Source organism: Drosophila yakuba, chromosome X (assembly GCF_016746365.2).
Source record: "Drosophila yakuba strain Tai18E2 chromosome X, Prin_Dyak_Tai18E2_2.1, whole genome shotgun sequence".
Taxonomy (NCBI): Eukaryota; Metazoa; Arthropoda; class Insecta; order Diptera; family Drosophilidae; genus Drosophila; species Drosophila yakuba.
In genome coordinates this window covers 13,357,043-13,384,630 of record NC_052526.2, presented here as the reverse complement: position 1 = coordinate 13,384,630, position 27,588 = coordinate 13,357,043, and the positions used below count along the sequence as shown (strand labels likewise).

At 39.0% G+C, this 27,588-nt stretch overlaps 1 protein-coding gene and 1 long non-coding RNA gene across 10 annotated transcripts; one reads left to right on the top strand and one right to left on the bottom strand.

The window, feature by feature from the left end:
* The first annotated feature begins 139 nt into the window (after window positions 1-139).
* On the top strand, window positions 140-26,986 carry LOC6525298 (solute carrier family 41 member 2). Of its 9 annotated transcripts, none has more exons than XM_039377444.2 (9): window positions 2,328-2,392; window positions 19,994-21,419; window positions 23,002-23,402; window positions 24,762-25,086; window positions 25,152-25,298; window positions 25,362-25,509; window positions 26,130-26,335; window positions 26,413-26,561; window positions 26,652-26,986. In XM_039377444.2, the coding sequence occupies exons 2-9, from the start codon at window positions 20,861-20,863 to the stop codon at window positions 26,853-26,855; spliced, it is 2,139 nt and encodes a 712-aa protein (XP_039233378.1). In that variant the 5' UTR covers window positions 2,328-2,392; window positions 19,994-20,860; the 3' UTR covers window positions 26,856-26,986. The 9 variants fall into 9 exon arrangements, with proteins under 9 accessions (XP_015046223.1, XP_039233379.1, XP_039233382.1 ...); XM_043207291.1 differs by lacking the exon at window positions 2,328-2,392 and adding an exon at window positions 12,384-12,796 and having other exon boundaries at window positions 23,080-23,402; XM_039377443.2 differs by lacking the exon at window positions 2,328-2,392 and adding an exon at window positions 12,384-12,796.
* LOC120322369 lies at window positions 481-2,300 on the bottom strand. The gene is made up of 2 exons (XR_005562158.1): window positions 1,568-2,300; window positions 481-1,493 (listed from the first exon to the last, which is right to left on the bottom strand). It is a non-coding gene; the product is annotated as an uncharacterized LOC120322369 (long non-coding RNA).
* Window positions 26,987-27,588: the final 602 nt, after the last annotated feature.

Genomic DNA, 27,588 nt, shown 5'->3' with positions numbered 1-27,588 from the left:
GCAACATTATTTTCTTGTTGAAATACACATGTGCACACATTTGAAATGTATTGCTGAATTAGCGGCCAGAAAACTCCTGTTATCGCCGCCAATCGATGACACCGATAGCATCATCATCTGTTCCGTGTCATCCCCAAAAGTTTCAGTTACCTTCATGTTGTTCTTGTTACTGTCGTTGTTGCTGGCCCGCTTTTTAGGGGGTGGAAAATGCCGCTTTCCACACGGCGCATTGTTGTTTTTGCCTGCGGCGGACCATCACAGTCGCAGTCTCAGTTCGAAATTGCGAGTCAATGAAGCCAGGAGCAAACTTCCAGTTCGCGCTGTTACCGCGACAAAAGTTGTCTGGAAGAGATGTGAGTGTGTGTGCCTTTTGTTTTCCTGTTTTTTTTTTCATGTGTTTTGTGTTCTCTTGTTAAGTTCTCTTTTTGTTTATTGTTACTAAATGTCGTTAGTTTGTTATCTTGCGAGTGTGCAAAACGCAACGACTATGATTTCTATTACCTCTCGGTGTTTCATCAACTTTACACCTTGTTCATGTGTTTAATTTTCCTTCTTCCATCGAAAAACAATAACAAATGAAAAGTTTTACATATGATAATCACAGTCATTAACAAAAACAACACACGTGGGCTCAACCGTGGGCATTTTAACATCAGACACACACATGCAAACAAACAACGTTATGAAATGGAAAGCAGTGCACAAAAGGAAGAAGTAGAAATGTGCAGTTATTTCAGTTCCATGCAATGTCGTAAAAATCAATAGGAGCGACAGACAAAGCACGTGTTTGTGCGAGTGCGATGGCAAATCGATAAACCGTTAATCAAGTTTGTTGAACGCGTGTACGCCCCGTCTCTGTCAAGCTTTGTTTGCGCCACCTCTCTTTCCCACTCACGACGACACAATAATACAAATAATTTCCTTGATTCCTTTTCGTTAATTCCACGATTTTCGATTAACTGGGTCAAATGGTGACATACATACATAGTGTATATGGTGTTTTTTTTTTGTTTTGGTGATATTTGAGTTTCCAGATGTCGAGGTCAATGTCACGGACACTTTCGCAATGTCGCCTGTTGACCTTCGAACTTTTGCTCGTTTTTGTCAGCAATTAATTGATTAAATGATTTGGCCAATATATTGTCGGTCGTCTTATCAATATACCGCTTATACAACTATCCTGTTCCCGCGACTATCTTATCACCAAAGAAAAAAAAATACAAAAATATTGGGCTCTTGAACTGGAGTCGCCGGGCTACCAGATAAGTGCTCCATTAGCTCCATCTCGCTCGCACGCGGTTCTTGACATGTGTCCCTCAAACTCGACTTAACGACTTAAGCTCTTCATGTGATAAAAATCAACGTTCCAGTTTTTGAAAAAAAACATCGCTTATATTCCAAAATATCAGGGTCTTAATGGTTTTATATCTGATATTGCAAGGTATCTCAGAACTTCTACATGTTGCTTATAGAAATGGTTTTAAAATCTTGTGCTGTGTAATAATAATAAATTAACGTAATTTCAGTGTGCGAAATGTAATGTTTGATGAAATACAACATTACAAACCTGAAGTAACCACCACCTTTAAAATAGATTTGTGAGCTTCTGCAATTGGGAACATCTCGAAAGTTTTCTTCTCTGCTTTTGGTTTTTTTTTCTGATGCGATTGTTTGCCGGTCGGCGGCTAAGAATTTCCGTTTGCTGCTTTTAGTTGCCTTCGAACATTTTAGCTCGTCGCGTCTTTGTTGAAAAAAAAGGGGGAAAGGTAATGAATAGAGCAGTGGCATCAGCTCAAACAAAACCAACTGAATTTGCTGATCAAGAGAATCCGAAGAAACATTTGGCAAAAGTGAATTGTGCATGAAATATATCTTTTTTTTTGTTTGGTTTGCTGCCACGAACCGGTTATTTTATTAGCTTCACTCCATCGAACCGCACACAGTGGTGGGCCCAACTATTGGGAACACCAATCTGTCTGCGAAGTGCCTGGTTTTCAGACTGCAAAATGTATTAATAGGGCAGTACTACACTTTTCGTTATTTATGTAGTTCCTTTAAAAATAGCTTGACAACTTCAGTCTCGGCACAAAATTGTATTCGGATTCGAAAAACCTTTCAAGCCATTCAAAACATCAGGTTCTTGAACATAAAGTGTGTAATGCTGCCTTAACACCAAAATTATTATCTCTGTCGTTATAAGTTTTGCTTTACTTAAATTCTTGCTTTTCTTTTGGTTCTTTTTTCTTTTCACGTATTTGCTTTGCCAATCGAATCGGTAAAATACCGCTTACCACTTGTTGTTGTGTCAGTCGCAAGATGCAGCCGTTTAACAGTAGCAGTGCCCACAGTGGCGGCGAGAAAAATGAGACCCGCATGCGCCGCCGTCCCATACGTAAGCTATTTTTGCCACCTTATCCCAAACTGCCATTTTTTTTGCACTTACCTCGAATTATGTTAATCCCCGCTTCTGAATTATCTGTGTTATATCCAGAGATGCACTCTTTCATTTGCTTTTTATTTTATTGACATTTATTTAGTGTAACCTTATTTACTAACGCTAATCTAACACTCAAATGGTCACCTTAAAACAGTAAACTTTACAAAAGTTATTCGTAAATATTAGTCTTATCTTTCTATATGCAAATTTTTACGGTCCCATAAAAAAGTGCATTTATTTAATTGCACGTTCTAACAACCTTAATAACTAAAAAATATCAGTAAACGAATTGAACGATTTTTAAGCTATTTTAAATGCCAGAAATTGGCAATTTCACAGCCACCACTGTGAAATGTAATTTTAATCGCTACTAATTTTACAGCAAATTCCAAGAGGCCTCTCTCTCTCTCTCCCTTTCCCTTCTGTTTTACTTAAGCTTATTTTAATTTGTTTGTTTCGCTTTGACATCTTTTATTGCATTTTCCCATAATTTGCTGCACGCTATTTTTAGAGCGCAGTAAAGTGGCATCCCGCAGCAATTAATGTAATGCTAAGTATTAATTTTTTGTTTGTTTGATTTTTACGCTAATTGCATTATGCTAACATAACAATTGGTTTCGTTTAACATGACCCTGAAAACGCAAAGTTTAAGGCCAGCGCGAAAGCAGTGCAGCAGTGCAACACTGCTTAGCCGACATGGCGTTTAACTTCTTGCTTGAGTTGGCCCGACTTCACTTGACTCCCAACTTAGTGCCATTTGTTTATTTTGTGTAAACACGCCAGTGGCGGCTATTTGTTGTTATTTTTGTGTGTGCTTTTGCAATCGGCTGTGCGGTTGCAATATTGCAATGGCACTTGCAGTTGCACTTTCATTGCCATTGCCAGATGACGAGGCTTTAACGGTTCAGCGCCGTCAGCTGTTTATGCGGAGTTTAATCGATTGCATGTGAACTACAGTGGCGGTCATCTATCTAGCATTGCCAGCACAAGGGGGCGTACAATCACTTTCAATACAATGTAATTAAAATGAATATCAACAAATATACATCGGTTTTTTATGTCACATTGGAATACAATTTGGATGAAATGATCCTGGCAGCAATGCTATTAACTGCACCCAAGCTGTATGGTCGAATCACGTCATTGGTGCATATTGAGCAACATAATCGATATCTTCTATAGGTTATGACTTGCCCAATGAATCGTGCATTGAATAACTCAACCTAGTAACATTTAGTTGGTTATTGTCGGGGCCTATTTTTCACGGCATTGTTTACAAACATTTCCAGTTGCAGTGGCAGTTGCATTTGTTATTTGTTTATTTATTTTCAATGCCATAGTCGGCTTTTCACCCTTTTTTTTTTCTGTTGTTGTTTTAATACATTTTTTAAGGGGCAGCGGCGCATAACGGGTTTTTGAGTGCCCAGCGCATGAGCGTTTAATCATTTTCGATTTATCTTGGTTTTTCGCTGCTATTGTTTACCCTTTTCGAGTGGTTTTTGGCCATTTCGATCTCGGGCTCAATGGCTTACACGCGCCCACTTACACAGGTACACTTGCGTTCGAAATAATAGCAACCGCATAGGGATAGTAAATATATTCCAACACTGATTTGCGAATTACAGAAGGTTGTGCAAATGTAACCATAAACAATTTAAGCAGCAATACTTGGAACCACAATATTTAGTGGCTGTTACTAGAATCTCATCCGCATCTGTGTATCCGGGGTGCTCAGAATGAGTCCATTTGACGCCGCTTTTGAGCTGCCTCTTTCTGCGTAGGTGTCTGAAAGCTTTCTAAGACACAAAGTGCTCGTTATGACGTCAGCGGCGGTGCTGCATTCATGCTGTGTGGTAAACAATCGCGTCAATATTGGCATTAACACCTCATCTTTGGTTTCCAGTTAACAGACAACGTCATTTGTTGTCTTTGATAACTCTCCGCAAATTAGGAGCCCACTGCAAATTGATCTATGGGAAAAAAATAAATTAATTGGGTCCACTTCACCACTCTGGAGTCATTAAAGTGCCACTGATCTGAAAATATTAACACACTGTACAGTAGAACTTCCTTAACGCTCTTTCGCAGTCTCTTTCGTACAACTAATACTTCTGAGAGTTTTCTAAAACTAATACTTCTGAGAGTTTTCTAAAACTAATACTTCTGAGTGTTTTCTACATAACACATGTGTTTAGATAGAGATATTCCATCCAGCGCGTTTCTGGAGCAAGAAAATAAGAAACTGTGGCCCTGTCACTCGGAACTTAGTCGACATTGAGAATCGGTTGGTTCAGTTAATCAAAATTGAAACAATTTGAATTTGTTTTTTTTTTTTTTTGTTTTTTGCGTAAATCGTTTGTTTTTTCGTGTTGTTTTCTATAAAAATGAGGCTGATTTTGCAAGGACAACTTTGTGCTGTATCGGTATTGATGTAGATGCAACGAACTCAAGATCTAAATGGAAACTATGGACCGGCTGCTGGGTAGGCAAGTGGGGCGGTGTGGGCGTGGCACATACTGCGGTTACGCCCGACTCGTGAACACCTGTGATGACGAAAGCCCCGGTGAGTTTGTAAATCCCTTAGAATTCCTCAGGTTCCCTCAGGAAGTTAATGAATAGGAAAGAGAATTAGGAAGCTAGTGAATTAGCGAGTGTAAGAGGCAGAAAAAATGAACAGGGAATTGTGGATTTAAAAGTGTTTATTTGCTTGGCAACAACATGTTTGCCCAGATAATTGTTGACATTTGCTATGATAATACATTTCTGTCGCCTGCTTTATGCACGAAAAACATATATTCTCCGCGGAAATATCATTTTTTCTACAGTGTTTAATTATGAAATTATTCAAGTAATTATTTTCACTAGACAAATGTTGTAATTCGAGATCAGGTATTGTTAAAATATGGATTGTTTGATGCGCTAGCTCATGGCAACCTTTGAATAATTTGACTATTTTGTCTACTATTATTTATCGCTTTGCATCCGACTCCTTGTGCAATCAGCGAACTGTTGACACTGTCATTTGGTTATTTTATCAAATTTACAATTGAGTTTTATTGCCGTTGCTGTTCGCTTTTTACAGTCGGCTGCCCTCTGAGAATTGAGTTATCAGTGAGGATCCAAACAAAAAAAAAAGGTGATCATCTTTCGGCGAGCATTGTAAAATAATTAAGCACCGTCGCAATTCGTTTGAATTGTTTGTTGTTTTCGACGTTGATAGAGGTTTCCCCATAATGCCTCCGATAAGCACCAGTCTACAGCCATACGATTCCAGATAATATCCCGTCATTTATAGACTAAATGTTAGACTGAGTCATTTTCAGATGGGTCAAGACTGGTAATTGGTAAACACCGTATAGTCCTGCCTCAATCTTAGGTTTTAATTGCGCCTTTCGCTCAGCTTGTCCATATAAATATTTTCGGAAATCGCATTCCTTTGGAAGTGACTCATATCTATGAAAACTCACGAAACGCAGGCGGAAATGTGAAAATTTTCCCAGTTACGCAGAAAAGGCTTTAGATAAGATGCGTATTTTAGATATAAAGAATAATCAGTATTTTAGTCAGAGCATTTGAAATAATTTTCCAAATATGAAGTGTCATATAAAGTGGATTGCAACTTGGTAAATTTATATTATATTATATTATTTTTTGTTCGTTTTTTTCTTAATATTTTTGTGAAACTATTCACTACATTTAACGTTGTTTCTTATCGCAATCGCTGAAAACCTTTGTTTTTGCCCCTAACTTACATTTTGTATAAAATGGGAGTTTTAGCTATTTTTATAATCTTATCAGTTCCATTCGTTTGGGAACTTCCCCCTTTACATCATTATCTAGGAAGCATTCTCAAAGATAGTAAACAAAGTGAATGACGGTTTTGATTGTAATTTTAATTGTAACTTTCGATCGTCTATCGCCGAGCACTTCAGAGTTGTAATGCCCACGAGGAAGTGATAATGAGGTGATCCAATAAATAGACAGTGGCGCTAACTTGTCAACGACCACGTCCGACAATTGTTTAAAATCCAAGGTCAGGGGCAAGGCCCGAAGCCAAGCCACCCAAAATAAAAAGTTAAATAAAAACATTTCAAACGCCAAACGAGCAAACATTACATAAACGTGTCGCACACACATGTCCGCAACTATAGACGGTGTGTATCTGTATCTGTATCTGTATCTGTATCTCGATCGGTATCTCTATCTGTATCTGTATCTGTGGCTGGGAATACTAATCAAGGCAAATGACGCGTGTCGTTGGCTTTTGTCTCCACTCCACTTCACTCTTCAGGAAAAAAATCCAAAACCGACATCAGAAAAAACCTCGTTGCTGGTGTGATTAAACCCACTGATAAGTTGCACAAACCCCGAAAAAAAAAAAACAAAGATGAAACACCTGGGAAGCACTGCGAATGCACTCGACGTGATAGGAATCACATCGTTTCTGGCGAGGATTCCGGTTACGGTTGTCAGAATGATATCCAAACAATGATACATCACTTGTTCAACAATTAAGCTGTTGTTGGCTGCAAATGTATTTGGTCAAAAAAACTCTCTAAAGAATAGGTTCTTAACAGCACAGTATCTTTAAATCTTAAAGCTATTTTCACAAACTTTACGGACTGCAAACGTGCTTATTGGATTTCATTAAAAATAGAGATTTTGCGCAAAGTTCCCCTGCGATTAGATACGCATATGCACCTACATATTGGTCACACATCTAGCTCTGTGTAAGTACAGGCTCCAAACCCACTCCAAGGTCTCCAGCAAGTCCAGCCCTGCATTTTCTCCCCCCTTTGGATTCCTGGACTTCACCAGCGGTACTTCACATCAAGATCAAGTTTGTATGGGCCGAATGCCAGAGATAACTTTTTGCCATGTACGTGACGACTGATAATGCCAAAGGAAATGAAATCGAAACACTGAATTCGACTAGGAGAATAGAGGGGGTACTACTGGGAAAGGGCAGAGCCAAACCCCTCGATCGGTGGGATAAAGACATCCACCTGACGCAATTGCAAGCCACGCACGACTCCAGGGAATACCCTTTGTGATCGAGGTTGCGGGGTCGATGCACTAGGCCATAACGCTTACGACCAAGTGTCACACAAAGAACACGGAAGCATGCTATTGCTAAATAAAAGGTACTACGAATATATAAGATACAGATTAATATTGAGTTAAGAATGGAGAAAGGAAAATAACATTTGCAATGGGTAGGGCATCTTCATTGCCGTCTTTAAAGTACGCCAATATTTTCTCCCAGTCGATTGTATCGCTCAAGTGGACAAAGGATGAGGCGCCGCAAGGGGGTGAAAGGCTGTGTCTTATGATTTTGGGTTTTAACTTTGCGTCATCGGAAGGCACTTATGTCCAGCACGATTCTGGCAGCTTCGATCGATCGATCGATAACCATTATCTCGCCCAGTGGCCTCTTGAACGACATTCAATGCTCAGCCGACTGGTTAGCGGGATCAGATCGGAATCATCGGAACCATCGGACAATAATACCTGATTCACTCATGGTCAGGTGGAGTCAAAGAACCTATTCAGGTGACCCAAACAGTCCTCCTGATAACTGCGATTATCGTTGGCCTACGTTTGTTGTTTGGTCTTGAATTGTTTTGTCACCTACGTAAGAACCAAATATGTAGTGATTATAACAAATATCTTTCATTTGAAACATATGCGCAGTTCCCCTAAACCTTGACTACCTTGAAGTCATCAATGTTTAATTTCTACGTATACAAACGTTTACTTTGCACTTTTTGGCAGCTTGGAAATGCCACACTCATTATAAATGCGACCAGAACCACTGTTTCTGCTATTAAAATACCATTAAGTGAGCGCTTTTATTGCCACAATCTTTCAATTAGTTGCATTATTACATCTAGTTCAACCTGATAAAGGGAAGTATCGATTGTTAGACTGGAAAGTTCCCAAATCCCGCGGCATCCACGGGTATTCCCAGCTATCAATTGATGGGTATTCCAGCCAATATTTCTAAGCAATGGGGTTCTATACTCGAATGACTCATATGAACACATTACACCCATAGCCAAATTGCTTGTCGGTTTTCTATCTAAGTATCTTTTGGTATCTCCCAAGTTTTTTTTCCCCTCCACATTGTTTCTGTCATTTTTCGGTGGAGAAACGCGAGAATAGTGTAATCGTTTGTCAGGCGATACACTCGTATGCAATTAATATGCACATCTGCACGATAAGATTGTGTCGGGCTTTCGAGCACATCTTCAGAGTTATTTTTCTGTTTGTTTTCTATTTTTTTTTGCAATTATTTTATTGTTTTATTGATCGCTTGTGCTTGCCACCTGCCAATAGTTGGGTGTGCAACAAATTATTTCCCTAAAAACACAATTAAAGCTCATTACATTTGTATAATTGGTGGGCATTTGGGTGAAGACTACGAGGGGCGGGCGATGGTGGTTCAAGGTCAAGGGACGTCGGCGTAATAATTCATGTTGCAATTTGCAGCTGCTAATTTTGCTTCAATCGCGTGCTTAGCTTAAAACCAGTCTCTCCTCAATCCCTAGTTCAAGTTGAGGGTTTACCCACACCGAGAGAAGTTCATGACCTCAAATGTATACATAGTGTTTTACTTACACTTTTCAAATTATTTATAGAGAGCATTTATTCAGTTAATGAATAAGTTTGAATACGTTTAAGCTGATTTTTAGTTGTAAGCATTGGTTATAAATTTGCAAAATTATTCAACTTCCTATTCTGGTTTTCTTTTCCATATAATTATCATATATTATCATTTCTTAATGATATTAACATTTTTGTTATAATTTTTTCTATGTGTAGTAGGGTGGAAATGGGTGTTAGTTGTGGGAGGAAAAATGCGACAAAGCAGACTCAAGCAATTTGCTGACGAAACTGGCGCTGATCTGCCGGCACATAGTAGATCGTAATTATCTGACAGGCAATTTGATAGAACAGGTCAAAAAAAAACAAATATCTGTACATAAACACAGCACCTTTACCTCTCGAAAAAAAACCAACGGTAGTACATCAATTGCCAATCGATTTGAGTAATTTCCTCGTCAAATACGAAAATACAAAACCCAGTAAGTACAAACAAAAAGCCAGCGAACTCAACGATGTCAACTATGTGCATGTAAATGAACTGTTTCTCCCCGAAAACGCCATGAAGCGAATAGTATCTCTGATAAGCGGCAAATGTATCTTTTGTCAGGCTGTTTGCATTTATTTTATTGTTCTATTTGCTCGCCTGCAATCGATATTATTGTACTTCCCTGTTCGAGTTCAGGTGGCAACTGTACCAGCAAAATTAAACGCGGGGATTGGGCGAAACATTGCATGTCTCGTGGGGGGGGGGGGGGGGGGGGGGGGGAATTCCCTGTGGGGATATTTTCAGATCAATTGTCTCTTTGTTAAGTTCCAGAGATATTTCCTAGTTAAAGGGAAACTCTAGAGGCGATTTAAGATGGTAAGAAAAAAGAAAACCAATCGATGTCCTAAATACGCAAATGCGATTCCAATCAAAGTAAACAAACATTGGTGGGTCAACTTTTACAATTTGTTGACGCTGAAGCTTATAATCAAAAACTATTTGTAAACGCGGTGCCATTCGTTTTGGTTCATTCATGCGGCCAGCCATTGAGATCTCTTCACAACATCCTGAAAGCCAAGCGAATTCAATTCTCAATTCCGAATCCGAATCCAAATCCAAATCCAAATCCAAATCCAAATCTTAATTAAAGCCCCGCGGCGGCTTCCAATCGAGATTCCAAATGCCAGATGTTTGGGCGTACGTTTTCGGTGTTTTGTTTTCGACTCTTGGAGACGTGGACTCTCTCGCACATTTCATCCGGGTGCGGAAAACCAGTTTTGTCTATCGAAATAAATAAAAAATGAATATGAAAAAAGCTCGAAGAAAATAAAGTAAAATAAAACGAAATCCAAATAAATTCAAGTACAAGTTGGATGGTTGGCTTTTGCTCGTTTGAATCTTGGCACATACCAAACAAAAAAAACCAACAACAAAAAATTGTCAAATTGAGAGTGTGCTTCACAATCGAGTGCCAAAGTTTAAAACACTTTCCTTGTTTGTTGGCCCCCTTTTTTTCTTATTGCTTTTGGCTCTTTTTATGCCCCGTGGGTCAAACATTGTTAAATTTGTTAACTATTTTTGGTTTGGTAATCTATTTCAAGACCTAAGACCTTTTGTCAGAGGATCATGATCCGTCTTAAAGGAAATTCATTGCATAAGCATTTCTTTTTCGTCTTTAATAAACCTTAAACACTATCTAAGCTCTTTGTACGCGCAATAATCTGTGAATGTGTCACAAGACCCCAAAGTAACCGAAAATATCATATCGGTCCGAAAATAATTGACAATCAAAGCGAAAAAGATCCTTGATTAGAAGGTAGATCTAATAATTATTTGTTTTCAATAGTAGTAATCTTTCTAAATTACGTAACCCTTTTGGTTCGTTGATACAATCGATTGGTTGGACGTAACTAATATGTGTTGATCACAGAACTCATTAAAAAATAATTCCTTAAGTTGCACAACTTGCTTGAATAATGTGTTGTTAATTTGTTTAAAACCTAGAGTCTATTGCCAAAGATAGCAAGTAGACATCACGCATTCGACCCACTTCAGTTAGTGTGAAATTTCGCTTATTTATTAGTTTAGCTTGCAAAAAACTTGGCATACATCACTCATACGCCTAGTTGTTCCCTATAAATAAAAACTTTTGTTGCCCGTCCTGTACTTACTATTGAATTATTATCTGATGCAGATGCTCCCAAAAAAACAAAACAAGACAAAAAGTTTGTGGCGATCGTAAATCATGGATAGTTCTCGGCTTGAAATCACGCGTTCGCATCACTCATACGCCGCGTTGCCTGCGGCGCATCATGAACGGTATAATGAGCCGACTAACTGTCCAAAATCATCGTCAATTACAACGAATCGCCACGAACGCTCACGAAGTAACTTCGGTTTTTTGTTCACCTCTTCGGCTCTGCCTCGTTCTAACGGTCTACGCGACTCGCGTCGCGTCGCAGCAGCAGAGACGCCGACGCAGCTGCTTCGCTGCCATCGATAGATCTCTTCTGTGGGGATTTTCAGTTGCACCTGCTTCCTGTGGGGGTTTTTCTTTGTAGCCGCCCTCTTTTGTGAAGAAAAACCCTATTGATAAAATTATGTTTGATAAGCTAGAGTTTCTACAGCTAGTTGCATTTGCATTCGCAGGATAATCCTGATCTTAAGTTTACTTTAGAGCGTGAGATCATCTTCCATCTAATCCAACTCTATTTGAGATCCTCTTCCATTTAATCCAACTCTATTTGAGATCATCTTCATGTAATCCAACTCTATTTGAGATCCTCTTCCATTTAATCCAACTCTATTTGAGATCATCTTCCATCTAATCCAACTCTAGTTCTACTGACGATCCTTTCACTTGCTGACCAGCTTCTTCTGGCAGCGAGTTGCCTATCACTTGCTGATAAGCCTCTTTGATAACTTTGATAACTCGATTTCTTGCAACGCTTATGTTGCTGTGCTTTCATTCATGCACTCGATATATGCGATCGATCGCCGCTGATAACAGGTGGTGATTCGAGAGCGTAAACGCTCAACTGTCGTCGCTGCCGCTGTCGCTGCTGGCGTCGCAGTCGCCGCCGCTGCCGAGAGCGGGTCCGCGTCTTATCATGACCAAGCCAAGTGGCTTATTGATTCGGGCCGGGCCAGATTCGGGTGGCAGCATCGTCATTTATAACTCACATACATATATTATAGTTTCAGTTCAGTTTTTCTGTGCGACGCCGAGCGATGAGCCCGCTGCCGCAGCCGGCGTCGCTGTCGCGGTCGGCGTCGCAGTCGACGGTAAATGGAAACGCTTTGACGCGTTATAATAACAAGTGTTTGCCGTCTTTTGACATTCAGTGTGCGATATCCCGGCGGACGGTGCAGACAACACAACGCTTCGCCACGATCACAAAATCAACGAAATATCAAAAAAAAAAAAAGTTCAAGAAAAAGAAAAGCTAAAACACACAAACCTTTTCAAAACTTAACGCCTTTTCAAAAAGCCACGCGAAAAAGTTGCGACTTCAAGTCAAAACAATAACATTTTTTTTTATTGTGACAAAAACAAAGAGTACAAAATAAAAGTCATTACCAGTACAAAACATACCTCAATCAGTAGTTAAAAACACGTGCTAGAAGTGTCCACACAAAAGTTTCCAAAATAAAAAAATTAACGAAAAAGAAAAAGAAACGAAACGAAAAAAAAGAAAAGATCAAAAATATATATATATTAACGCAGTGAATTTAAAAGCCGCGAAGGAAATACAGCTGATAAAGTAAGCCCACATTTTGCACAAACTACCAGCGAAAGGTTGAAAGGCGGAAATCAATGGAATCGAAATCTTAGAGGCACTATTATTGTTACCACTGCCCACTAATTGGGAACAGAATCCGTTTGGAGCTCATATTTCTAGTCTTTCGTGTCGTGTCGTTTCTCCCACTTCAAATTGGCTAACAAGTTTTGGCCAACACTTTTTAGTTCTTTGCCAATCTTTTTCGGTCTTTGCCAATCGCTTGTCATTGATCGATGGCTTACAGTTTACAGTTTGCTTGGATTTCTTTTCACCCAGAACAGCGATTTTCTTGAGCAGATCCCAAGATGATCTATGAACCATGTTAGTTAGGTTTATATATTTCGACTTGTATCTGAATCATGTGTGTGCCACACACTTTGAATGCAAGTCGAATTCCGCAAGAATTTCGCCACTTCATTTATCAAGTGCAAACTTCAAGTCATCAATCAAATCATTTGAAGTTTGCTCTCGAATTGAATACAAAACCGTTTTCTTGCTGGCTAATTGCGGCTTAAAACCAAGTTATCAAAATACTATAAATAGCATGAACACGTATTGGAAGAGCAACCTTAACTGACCAAAAGCAAAAAAAAAAAAAAAAAAAAAAAAGATGTGTGTGAATAATAAATAAAGCTTTACAAAAGTCGAAAGACTGAATAGCTTTGAGTTTATGCATAGTTAATACAAAGAAGAAAACCAAAACAAAAGCAAAAAAAAAATCTATTAGTAACAATAATAATTAATTTATGTTTGCTGGTATTTCGTTTTCACGGCCAAATTGCATTTGAAGTTTGCTTTTCGAATTGGATTTTATGCTTCACCAAGGGGGTTCAATGTCTGCACGTCGACGCTTTTGCTGCCTTTGAATTTGATTGGATTTAATTGGATTTCCCTGCCCCGTTTTTGAGAATCTACAAAGTACACTAGCTGACTTTCCCGATTTTCCGACATGATCGTAATAGCATCAAGATACCTACAATACCTAGGTGCCCCACTGCTGCGTGTAGCTAATGAGCTTGCAATCTGATTTCTAGCTAACCAGTGAGCTACTGCCATTCACTCGATTTCAGTTTTCGCTAACTTGGCCGGCTGCAGATTGCAAACTGGGTAACTGGGTGGGCAAGGTCGTCGCTGGATCGCACGGAGCTCAAATTTTGGGGCTGCGAATTCCCAGAAATGTGCGAGCTCAAAGGTCAAGTTTTTCTAAGACTTAACACTTTACTATAGTTCGAAACCTTAGTTGTCGTTATTACTAAGTTACCCGAAGTTCGCTGGAAAAATACTCTTCTAATTAGCTCACTGAATTTCCAAAAATTGTTGTTTTTATATTTACGGTTTTAATCTGTTTAGGTTGGTAAGACGATGCGTCTTCGTTAAAAATTGTATCAATTGAAATAATTTATTTGATGGGTGAGACCCTTTAAATAAATTCAAGTGACCATTAAATTGTTAATTAAATCGCACAATTAAGCAAGATACAACGTGTGTATAGAACTGGAACCAATCAATCTCGACTTGTTTTTCATTACTTTAGGAATAAAACTTTACTTCTTGGCAACCAAAATAATAAACATTATTTTTCAAGTCCTTAAAACAACTGCTTTTTGAGTTTTAGTATAACGACTTATATGGCTCATTCCATTATCGATTGGAGATTTGTGAACACAGTGATTCAATGGCGCAAATAAATAAAATTTGATCGAAATTACTCAGCCATTCAATTGATTATCTCATCCACAGCCCAAAATGCTGATAATGTGTATTCAACATGAAAGAAATCCATAAATGGCAGGCCACACTGATTCACTCGACAGGTGGCATCTTTAACTAGCCCATATCTTCCCACGACTTAGATTCGATATGAATATATATATATGTATTTATTATATATATATGTATTTATTATATATATGCATTCATTGTTGCTTTTAACTCCGATCTGAGCACACGCATTGATGCCAAGTTGAATGACATTTGATACAGTTTCAATTTACGAATCGGTTCCAGTTTTTCGATCTCACTTCATTACACTTTACACCTTAGAAAGAATTACATATATATAGATATAAAAGTCGAGCCGGTTAGTTGATTACTTGGCTGAATAATTTTGTTTTCGAATTAACGGCCAAACAATTTGTTTGTTTGTTTCGCACCGATATATGTTCACATACACACACACACACCTGATGATTTATTTTGGGTCTCTAGGGCTGACAAGGCGATTCATTAACAAAAATTATTGTGTCCAGAATCGAATTCGATTTCACCTGCGTCATACGTAACAATAAAACAGAATAAAAGCCATAAAACCAAAACAACAGCAGCGCATCCCATATGAAAGACTTGTTTATTTAGTTTTTTTTTGTATCTGTTGCCAGGTCGCAGAAAATGATTCTCTCTGAAATGAAGTGAAATGAAATGAAAAGCGTTTCCCATCTCGAATGTGATTGCCGTTTTTCTGTCTTTTGGCCAGACAGAGCAGAGTTCGTTTACATCGCATGCAAATGAGGCGGGGAGATGAGCCCAACTTGTGTTCACGTGAACAATTTGCATATTTATGCACCCCGTTCATTGTGAATTAATAATATTTTCGTATATTACGCAGCCGACCAGTGGGTCGCACGTTTTTCTCGCCACATCGTGGGAAATATATCATAGACATAATATGCTAGGTAAATCCGCTAAGAGGATTACGTTTGCCTATTCCAAATGTGTGTGTGTGTGTGTGTTCTACATTATTTGATTAAAATGTAGTGCCATCAAATGGCACAAAGCCATCAAATCTATATGCCCAATAACTTAGGGTAGCAGAGCCCATTTAAAATACATTTCCTAGTGCAAAAGTACTTTGCACAGGAGGGCAGCAGAGCTTTTAATGAAGCCTGGGAACAATTTAATCATAAAACATATGTTCTCGCCTATATATGTGTATATATGTGCCTGCATTATATATGTACATATGTGCAGTATTTATATATATGTATCTACATATGCGAACGAGAAGCGAACAAAGCGACTTTTTAAGCTTTTTAAGCGCACTTAATAGAAATTAGCCTGGGGCATCATCGCACATTTAATATTTAGCGCACGTTTTGCTAATTAATGCCGACAATGACTGTGGGCATTCTTGGGTTAAATGTGCGCCATTTGACCACTTGCACATTGGTATTCCCAATCATAGGAATCTCGCCGAATCTTGTGATTTTGATTGCTTCCATTATATGTATATATATATAATATATACACATAAAAATCTGTCATTAATCTTATTTGTGCAATCTAATCACTGCCGTGCAGAATTCAAACGAAAGTAATTAAATGCCAGTTAATTGATTTATTATCAGTCTTGCTGTTGGACTTCTCACTTCAACCTTGCGATCTTGACCAGCTCAGATTGCCTGGTTTATGGCACTTTATTTTCGGTTAATCAGATACTACATCATTCCCTGAAAATAAAGACATATCTCTATGTGAAGCCCTCAGATAGGATTGTTTTATGATAGGGCGCCTCATCGTAAACTATCTTGTGGATTCAGCGATTACTGTCTGGATATTTTTACAAACATTTTTATGGGTCAAGATATGTGTATAGTGTATGTGTTGAAATCTTTTAAGCGTGGGTCATAAACAAATTATGTTCTATTTTGCACTGTAAACAATTGGCTGCACTTATTTTGTAGTTTGTTTCAGTTTATGAATGCATATATCGCAATTAACTAGGTAATTTGAAATTTCTCTGTGGACTCGTTTTTAACATTAAAAAGCTGAACTAGTTTTTATTCATTTATTTTGACATAAGCTCTCGTTTTACCACTTTGAAACCTGATTTAGTTTTTAATGTTTGGGTTTTTACCTAAATAATATTCTGTTTGGCTTCGTGTTAACATTTAAAAAGCTTGAGATCTTCACTAAAGTTGTATCCACAAAAATAAATGTGTATATTCGTAAATATAAATGTGTATACTCAAAAATATAAATGTGTATATTCAAAAATATAAATGTGTATATTCAAAAATATAAATGTGTATATTCATAAATATCCTCAAATAAAATATCCATAATTATAATATACATGAATATGGTATCAATAAATATGACATCCATAAATATAATATCCCTAAATATGAATGTATATACTTCTGTAAGCAAATTTCCTTTAATTTACCTTAAAAATCCCCTTTTTTTATATACATATTTATTTCGAACAAAATAAAAGAAGTGAACTAGTTCAGTTTAGGCAATGCACAATTGCAACTGGTTCCGCATAAAACCTGATCGTGGCATTCTGTAAATTTCCATTCCCAACTGGAATTTCGCAGACATTTCGTCTGCGAACCGAAAACCAAAAAAGGGAAAATAAAACCACAAGGAAAAAGATAAAATCCATAAAAAAAAAATATATAAGGTGAATACAACTTTTGACATTTAAGCGGGTGAATCGTAAAACAATAACCATTGAAAATCAATTGGTTACTGCTGCCCCACCGCATCGATAAGAAAACAAAAAAAAAAAAAAACAACAAAATGGGCAGAAACCAAGACTGAAAGGCGGCAAAGTCTATTGACGATCGATTGTGTTTTGGATTGCCGGCGGTGGCGGCTGATCCACTAATCAAGGTGCATTTATATGCCCCACCGATCCGGCGACTTTATAATTGCGATTCTCAGTTCCGCATGCAAACAGCGGGGGTACAAAAAAAAAAAAAGAAAAGGGAACGAAATTCAATTTAGTCAAACTGCCACGCCCACACGCGCCCATCCACCCACGTGTTTTCTTTTCGTCTTGACTTTGAACTTGAAAAAATCAGTCGTCGCTTGAGAAACACTGCGTATACGTAATGCGAATATTTACTCTTTCTTTTCGGTGTCTTTTTTGTTTTATCGTTTAAAACTGTGACTTTAGCAGCTAGAATTGCTTCGTGCTTGTGAAATACAACTATTTAACATAAAAAATATTAAGCATTCTGTGGCGCTAATTAACGTACTAGATATTTCTGGGCACGCTGCGTATACGTAACGTAAATATAGTTTGTCGACTTGGCCTTTACTTCTCGACCAGTTTAAAGTTGTGATGGGCCAGTGATAAGCTTATCGAACTGTAGTAAATAATCAATAGCTGACTGTATAGTTTTTCTTCTTTTTTTGGGTCTTTTACAACCAATTGACTGCTGTTTGTGGGTGAAATATGTTTGGGAATTGATTTAGCTACTTGTTGGATAAGACGACGACGTAGAAAATCTTAACTGCTGGATATGAAAGCATGCCTTTACTGGATATATGTAATATAGAATTTCCATCTTTATCTCGGCAGTCATAAATTTTCCATATCCCAGAATAAAGCGATGTGAATCAGACGGCTGTATAAAGGTGAAGAAAGCTTATCGCTTAACACCTGACAAGAAAGTGGCAAATGAATTGACAATTTAAATATTGATTCTACCATTGATGCGGAATGTTTTCGCTGCCAGTTTAGCAATTTCCATTATACACCGCACTCTTGTTGACAAGTGTGTTTTTCACATTGTTGAGGAAATGTTTCGTCGTTGGTTTTGTTTTGTTTACGGATGAAAGTAGTAAAGTCCTACTGCTACGGGCGGCTTTCTCGCCAATTTCCCACTAATCAGCGGTAATCGAATAAGATTGGTAAACCGATTAGATTGCTCTCGAAAACTATTTACAAAAGAAAACACGCATCGCGCTCAGTTTGCGATCGGAAATGACTTAGTCATCAATTGAAATTTATGGCGTTTGTTGTAAGGTTTAACCAGCGTTTTATCAATGGTGATTGTGATTGTGTACAAAGATTTATTGATAACCGATTAGAAGAATTCTACTATTCATCATTTCTCAATTTCCCAACCGCCATCATATATATAATACTTGCCTATTTTATGCGATGATCTTGACAATTTATAACAACTACCCCTGCGCTTTATGGCGACACTTTGAAGAGCACATATGTAGATGAAGATAAGAGCAACCTGCAGGCGCTTTAAGCCATTTGCTGCACTTATCAAGTTGTACTTTTTGTTTTATTTTTATTTTTTATTTATATTTTTTTTTTTTTGCGCTACGTAGCCGACGCGTGGGCTTGATTTGTGACGTGATATTGAATTGCGAGCGCAAGGCTTTCACTCCACGGCGATAAGGAGGAGAAATCGGGTAGAAACCCTTTAGAAGTCTCGAGTGGATCATTCAATATAGAATCGCTGCTCAATCATCCCTGTCAACCGTATTGTACCGTATATATAGTATACATATACTATATGCTATATACGAATGTAGTTTCCCGTTGTCAAAGCCAAGTGGCGGCAATTTATTGTGTCCAACGGTTGTCAACGCGTTGGCAAATAAGCAATATTAAAATCTTATCGCCAACAGGCGTGTGAGTGGCTATGGAGATGTTGTCAAGACTTAATATAGAGCCTTTTGCAAGTTCATTAAAACCAAAAAAATAGCAATTGAAACAATGAAAGCGATGGAATGGCCAAAAGCATTTGGCATTTGCAATTTTGTTGGAGTGCAAACAAACTGGAAAACATTGCGCTTCCCAACCATTTGCTCCCAATCATTTCATTTCGGCCAAACATCGACACACAAATGCAAACGATCTCGAAAACGTTTAGCAAACAGGTTCAAAAAAAACGAAAGCCACTAAATGTTGACTATATCTTGGTCACGGCCTTTCGGCTCCTCGGCCATGCGGAAGTTCCAAATCAAATCAAATGTTCGGGCAGGTCAGGCGCATTTTCGCGGAAAGAAATATATACATACATAGGCAGGAAATTAATCAAAGGCTTCATTTGTAATCTATCAAAGCCATGAATAATCTCCATCATTAATTACAATTTTCCGCGTATTGTGTTGTTAACTAAGGAAACATAAACTATATGTTTTATAACCACATATGGTTGAGCTTAGAAGCTTAAAACTTGTGCTACAATATTGTAAAAAGGATAAATAATGAAAAGAGATTTTTGAAATAAACTTTTGCAAATGGCAAAGAAATTGTTGTCGCTTTTTTGTAGATTTGTGAACCGATCTTTTGTTGCTTTTCTTGATTTACACATTGATTCCACGTTCCAGCCGATCTATGATCTATAGTATTTATGCAAACCGATTTTAATGAATGCCTTAAACAAGAAATAAACCAAATGCGTTGTTATTGTTGCCTTGCAGCCATATCAACGGTCCGGTGACTAAGCTCAACCTCTCAACCTCGACCTCGACCTCAGCCTCAGTCCTTTTACCTACTACCTACTACCCACAACCCACTACTACCTAGTACCAACTACCTACTACCTCTCACTATCCCCAGTAGTTCGACATCCTGGCCCCCAAAAACCACGGACATTACGACGCACACATCCTGCGACAGACACACGGCGCCCCAACATTCCCCACATTTTCAATAAAATGTAAACCAAACGATTCTCCGGATTCTTTCAATTCTTGTTCCGATTTGTATTCTCCATTCATTCCTTAAACAAACAAAAAAAAAACCGAAAGAAACGTTAGCCAACGTAATACTGAATCCGCAATCAATGCACTTTCCATAACTTTCTTAACTTATTATATTATTTATCTAAAAAAATAAAACCATTTTGTGATATCTTTTTTTGTGTTTAGTCATAGGTTGATACAAACAAAAAAAAAAAAATAGAAAAGAAAAAAAACCAAAACAAAAAGTATGCAAAACCCATAGACAAGTAAATCTTAAAAAAAAAAACAAAAAGCAAATAAAACCAATATTTATTAGAGCACAGCTTATAATTTGTGTTGAATGTTTAGTTTGCGTTGATTTTAAGCAAATATAGTTTCAAAGCCTAGACACTCAGGATTTAGTTCAAATATTAGTTTAGTCGATGAGTTGTATTTGCGCATACTCGCTTGAGAGAAGTCCCCCGCACACGAACAGGCACACGCATGCACGCCCACCGTTTGGGGCTGCTCTACACCGACACATAAAGACCCACACACACGACAACACGACGGACGACGACGACGACGACGACGACGAACAACACAGGCCAAACCAATGCTAAAATGTCGCTGCCCAACGAACAGACAAACTTGCCGCACAATCCAACAACCAGCCAACCAGCATCAGCATCTGCATCTGCATCAGCATTCGCCGACACACAGACACCAGCCACAGCAACAGCAACAGCAACAGGATCCACAACACCATCCACACCAACACCCTCCACAAGAGCCACACCACAACAACAACAATCAAATGAGCTGAAACACCGCCTGACGCCACTGAATGTGCGTCGTTTATCGGGCTACGTTAATCCGCAAGCGATCAGCGATAATGCTGGCGATGATCCCCCGCCCACCACCATTAACATTGGCCTCTTCAACAACAACAACAACAACAATAACAACAACAACAACAACAATAACAACAACAACAATAATACAAATAATAATTATTATAATAACAACAATAACAACAACAACACAGCATCAACAACGCCACCATCCGCATATGCCACACCACCAATATACCAACAACAGTTGTCCACACTGACAGCAACAACACCGCTAGATGTGGCACCGGATGATAAATACAGATTGTTTACCATTTTCAATGGAAACGGTGAGTGAACGTATAAAACCTACTACCCCCGTTGCGACCAAAATCAAACACGGTCCAAACAAATAAGTTCCACAACAACAACAACAACGACGAACTGAGGCAACGACACTCGGCTCTCGTGTAGATAGGCCTTTTTGGGGGAATTTTGCGACTTTGGTCACACTAAAACACTGAAGAAACAACACCATATGTATTGTCGATTCTTTCTTTGGTTTCTTTGCGCTCTATCTCTCTCTCTCTCTATCTCTCTATCTCTCTATCTATCTCTATCTCTGCCTACCTGTAAATCTTTCTCGCTCTGTCGCTGACTTAATCTTACTATCTTTTGTATTTACTCTTGATATGCAAATATTTATATTTAAGCGTCCAGACTGGTTTCCCCTCTTTTTGTTCATTTTACAACATATTTACCTCTGTATCCATATACTCATATATCCATATATCCATATATCCATATACCCATATTCTTTATACTCCTTTTATATTACATTAATCCCGTGCAATAATCGCCCTGGGTTGCAAATGTCTCGACTATTCGCGATTAAACACACGGAATATTTACCAACCAATTATCATGCATGCTCCAAAGCTATCACCTCGTCTGAGAACCGATCCTTAATCCAAACCAAATGTGATATGTGGGGTTTCAAGGATCTCTACTATTTATAGTACATATGATTACAATTGGAATGCAATGAGTTCTACCTAAATGACATCTTTTTGAAGTCTAAAATGTTTGGAACTCAGAGATTAAATGAGCTCTAGACAAAAAATTTGGTATACAGCATTCTGAGATCTTTAGAGATATGTCAAATCCACTTTCAGGTCATTTGCTACCCACTTGCAAACAATCAAGGGGTAGTCAATGGTCTATACCCATTCAACTCGTATTATGGCATATTCTTAATTGTTATTTCTGTGATGTTTAATTGTCGCTGTCTCGGCGGCTCGCGAATTTGTTTATGGACGAACGATTTGTGGTTTATGAACTTGGCTGCGAGTCGACACAGAAACCGAAAACGCAAATAAATATGCGAGAATTCTAATCAAACGAGTTTTATTTTTTGTGTTTCTTTTTTTCCTATTTTGCTTTTGCTTGAAGAAGACGACTCCTCCACCTGGAGACAGTCGAAAAAACTGAAATGAATAAAGCACAGCAAATCAGTGGCACATGTACATAGATTTATTTACACATGTAGATGCTTAATTTATAGCATTGTTAATTAATTCCCTTGCTAATTGCATAATACTGCTAAATTTAGATGCATGCCACACACACACACACACACACACACACACAGACGCACACTCGTGCACTTAGGCTAGTCTATATAATGCATGCAGCAATTATTATTATGATATATATAGATGTAGTTGCCATGCTAGCTTGCCATGTTTGAGAGAGAGACCCGAGCACCTAATCCGGCGACCCACTTGGAACACACACCTAATCTCGAACTGCGCCTTGATATCCAAACTAACCCGCATCTTGCAATCCTCTTCTTTCGTTTCGTTTCGTTTCTTTTCGTTCCGTTTCGTTTCTTCCCCCAACGAATAAACAAAACACCGATCGAAAAAACAGATCCCGACAATGAGAAATTGTCGGGCCTGCCACATTCGACAACCGGTTCACTAAGCTCAATCATCACGACGTCCATAGCCTCCTCCGAACCGGATCCTGGAGCGGTGAGCGGCGGCGGTGGAGCGGGAGGAGCAGGAGGAGCGGGAGGAGCTGGAGGAGCTGGAGGAGCAGGTGGCGGTGGCGGCGGCGGTGGCAATGGCGGCATCGGTTCCGGTGCCCTGGTGGCAGCGGACGCCTCCAGCATTGCCGGCATCAATGGCAGCTCCGAGGAGAAGTTGGCGCTCAATCGACCCGGCATCAAGCAGGAGAAGTGGACGACAATCTTGCTGCAGGTGTCCATTCCGTTCTTTCTCGCCGGGATTGGCACCATCGGAGCTGGCATTGTCCTGGGACGCGTTGAGGTGAGTCCATTGACTTCTAGTCATCTTGATATATTTATAAAATAGAAGCAAAGATATCGAATCATCTTGATATATTTATAAAATAGAAGCAAAGATATCGAATCATCTTGATATATTTATAAAATAGAAGCAAAGATATCGAATCATCTTGATATATTTATAAAATAGAAGCAAAGATATCGTAGGATATTCAAATAGTTGTGCCTTGAATTTTTAAAGCAAATGTATTTCCCCCACTCGGAAATTGATATATATATTTATTTATATATATATATTCACTCGTATTTATTTATCAATTAGACAGGTTCAAATAAAATGCAATTGCAAATATAATTGCCTTGATAAACTGAAACAGTTTAAGGTATTTAATCGCCCTTCAGCACGATAAGCCCAACGAAACGAACAGCGTCAATTACAAAGTACACCAAATTAAATTGTAAAATTCTACAAATTTGCTATTGCCTGAATGCTCTGTGCAAAATGGGGCATTAAACTGAGATTTACACCAAGTCAAGTGCAAATGAAAATCGCAAAATAGTTAATTGCACATTTAAGCTGCATTCATCTTTCCGTGTGGGAAATTTCCAAGCGGGAAAAGAGTAAACAAACCTGCAGATTGATCGAATTATGAATTATGACGTGCTAACATTATTGGTTTGCAAGCATATGTCAGCCATCGATAAGAACCAGCAAATTACTGCAATTATGCAGATAAGAACTCTTTATGGCTTTGCTTCATAAATAATAATCCTGTGCGATGGCACATGATAGAATTCGAAATTATAAATTAGAAATCAGCTACAAGTACGCATAATACTTTAGCAATCGCTTCGAGATTTAAGATTCCAGATTCAAGACTTAAAGAGCCACTCAATCAATCAACAAAAAGCAGACAGACAGAGCTTGGTTATTTTTAAACCTTTCCCCACGATTTGTGTGTTTGGTGAATTGGCACAATTCCCTTTAGAATGTTATTTATGGCTGTGAAGTGTATATGCATACTCGTAGTACATGCGTGTTAGATATAGATAGTAAATGTTTAATTTGCCTGCTAATTGATGGTAAAAGTTCTGGGCCAAACTGGAGAGCCAGCCAGTTACAGGCGGCCAATGCCCGAATTGAACAGAAAATATTGGCTAAATCTGGAGGCGATTTATGGCGGCCCATAAATGTGCTCATATGTTCAATGCACTCGGGCTAAAGGCAAATATTTACGCTGGAACTTAAGTAAGGCGTTTAAACGGCATTTTAGAGAAGGGGCATTTAATAACGTTCTCAAAATATAATGAGTTTAACAAGTAATTTGTAATTTGTAATTAATCCTTTTTTCAACCCCACTCCAAATTCGAACTCTTTCAGAAATGGTATGTCTTCAAGAATGTAAGCGAGCTGTTCATCCTGGTGCCGGCGCTGTTGGGCCTCAAGGGCAACCTGGACATGTGCCTGGCATCGCGGCTCTCCACGCAAGTGAACCTCGGCAACATGACCAGCAGACAGGGCGTGATACGGATGATAGTGGGTAACATAGCACTGGTGCAGGTCCAGGCGACGGTGGCCTCCTTTCTGGTGGCCATGTTTGCGGTGAGCGTGGGTGCGGCCATGACCGGCGACTTCTATTTCGAGAACATGATGCTGCTGACTGCCTCGGCCATGTTCACGGCCACCTCGTCGTGCTTTGTGCTGGGTAGGATTGCACTTGCTACCATGGCATATTTATTTACTTATTAATGAACGTTTCTTTCATTTTAGACTTCGTTTTGGTCGCGGTTATCCTGTTCTCGCAGAAGTACCGCCTCAATCCGGACAACCTGGCCACGCCATTGGCCGCCTCCATTGGTGATGTGGTATCCATCAGTTTGCTCTCCTTTATCGCCTCGCTGCTGTACGATCATATCAGTAAGTCGTATTATCCTTTTGCATATGTATATAACTAATGGTTCTTACTTTGCACACACACAGAAACGCACCTGTGGATCACATTCATCGTGGTCACCTGCTACCTGGTGCTGTTGCCCATGTGGGTGATGATCGTGCTGAGGAACGAGTACACGCGACCGGTGCTAAAGAGCGGATGGGTTCCCGTCCTCTCGGCCCTCTGCATAAGTGGGTATGTACGGCGTACTGAGTACTGCGTACGGCGCACTGCGAACTGCGCACTCTGTCAAATCAAATCAAATCAATTCCATCGGATCGAATCGGATCGGATGATGGACTCTCGAGTCTTAGAAGCAACAAAGTACAAGCAGAACGGCAACAACAAAAAAATGAGGCCGTGATAAGCAGAAAAGACGTCAAGTTGTCCGCTATATTTAGATATATCAGCCCGTTTCATTTAATGCCAATTCATGTCCAGGCGATTGTTTTCCGAACGCTATTTATATATACTATATAAGTGTGGGGAGTAATAAGTAGCCGAGACCATGGGAAGCATTCACACGGTTGGATGTCCCTGACTCGTGTTTGGCGACAGGTCAAGCGGTCTTATAATTAGAATCAGCAGTAGGATTTGCATTCCCGGGCGTAATTACTCGCCATGACTGGGAAATTTGCAGCAATAGAACTTTAGTTAGACAACACACACTTAGGTTTGTTCGAATCAAAATTAAAATGGGACTTGCAGTCAAATGAATTACATATTTCCAATGGGCTAAAATGCAGCTACTGGAGTATTTAAGTGATGGTTTGTTTATTGAACGGATTACTGATTGTTCCATCATCTCATTACAGTCTGGGTGGCCTTGTGTTGGATGCAGCCGTCGAGGTGTTTAATGGATTCGTAGTGTTTCAACCGATCATCAATGGAATCGGCGGCAATCTGGTATCGGTGCAGGCCAGCAAGATATCCACAATGCTGCACCAGAGCTCAATTATCGGGATTATACCACCGCACACGCAGATCTTCGAGTGGCCTTGGCGGGCGCTCTTCAAAGGAGGTACATCTCGAATCAGATTTAATTGATAATTGATTGTAATTCATTTATTCATGTATTCATTTGTGCTCTTCATTCAGTTCCCTATGCGAAGACAGCGAGGATACTTATTGCCATGTCCATACCCGGCAATGTTCTGTTCATCTTTGCTGCTGACTATATAAACTATAGCACCTCGACGGTCACCTGGGTGTTTGTGCTTTCCTATCTGACCGCCAGTTTGGTTCAGGTGAGTTTCGAATATATTTTGAAATTGAAATTGAATTGAAATGATAAAACCTCCAAAAACACACTCACTAATATGCGGCGATCGTTTCAGGTGATGCTGCTGCTGTATATTGCGCACATCATTGTGCACGCGATGTGGAAGTGGAAGATCGATCCGGATAACTCGGCCATACCCTACCTGACGGCCTTGGGCGATCTGCTCGGCAGCAGTCTGCTGGCGGTGGCGTGGCTCTTCACCATGTCGGTGGGCATGCAGTACGGATCCGGAATGGAGACACTCAACGCACCTAACTAATGTAGCTAATGAAATAGGGAGTACGGAGTAACGTAGAACGATAAACAAGACAGCCACACACCACACCATACAATTTAAAAAAGAACTGTTATGTACCTAAAAACAAATATACAGAAAACATAGAAATTGTACGTATAGCCTCCAGCCAACCGAAAAATCCAGAATCCAGAATCCAAGAAAAAACCCTCCCAACACCAAACGGAAACGAAAAGCGCTAAAAAAAAATGAAAACGAACTAACTTCTAAAGATGCATGTCGAATGCTCGAGGCGAGAGATATTAAGAGATATGATATCATTTTACATTGTGTCCTTCTTCACATGGCTTTTGCTTGTGTTCCTTTTGCTCTACCGAGAAATAATGTGCGATTATGCTATATATATACAGGCAATATATTGGCATATGTAGAATTGCAGGCCGCTGCGTCATATTTTTTAAGGCTTTTAGGACAATATTATACACATTTAAAGAAAAGTATATACATTGTATAGGGAGATAAAGACGACGAAGAAAGAATTACTAAGAGAACATATACGCCACGCAAATTGTTTACTCCCATTTCGGTTCTTGATTCTTTCGCTCGTTTTCCTTCGTTTACCTTAAATAGCCAAATAATAATTGCAAAATGTAGAAGTAAATAGAACCTACTTAAATCCTTAATTTACACGTAACCAATTATGTAGTATTAGCGCAGATTTGATTTTTGCAAGTCTCGCTTTCGATTTTGTGCGTTT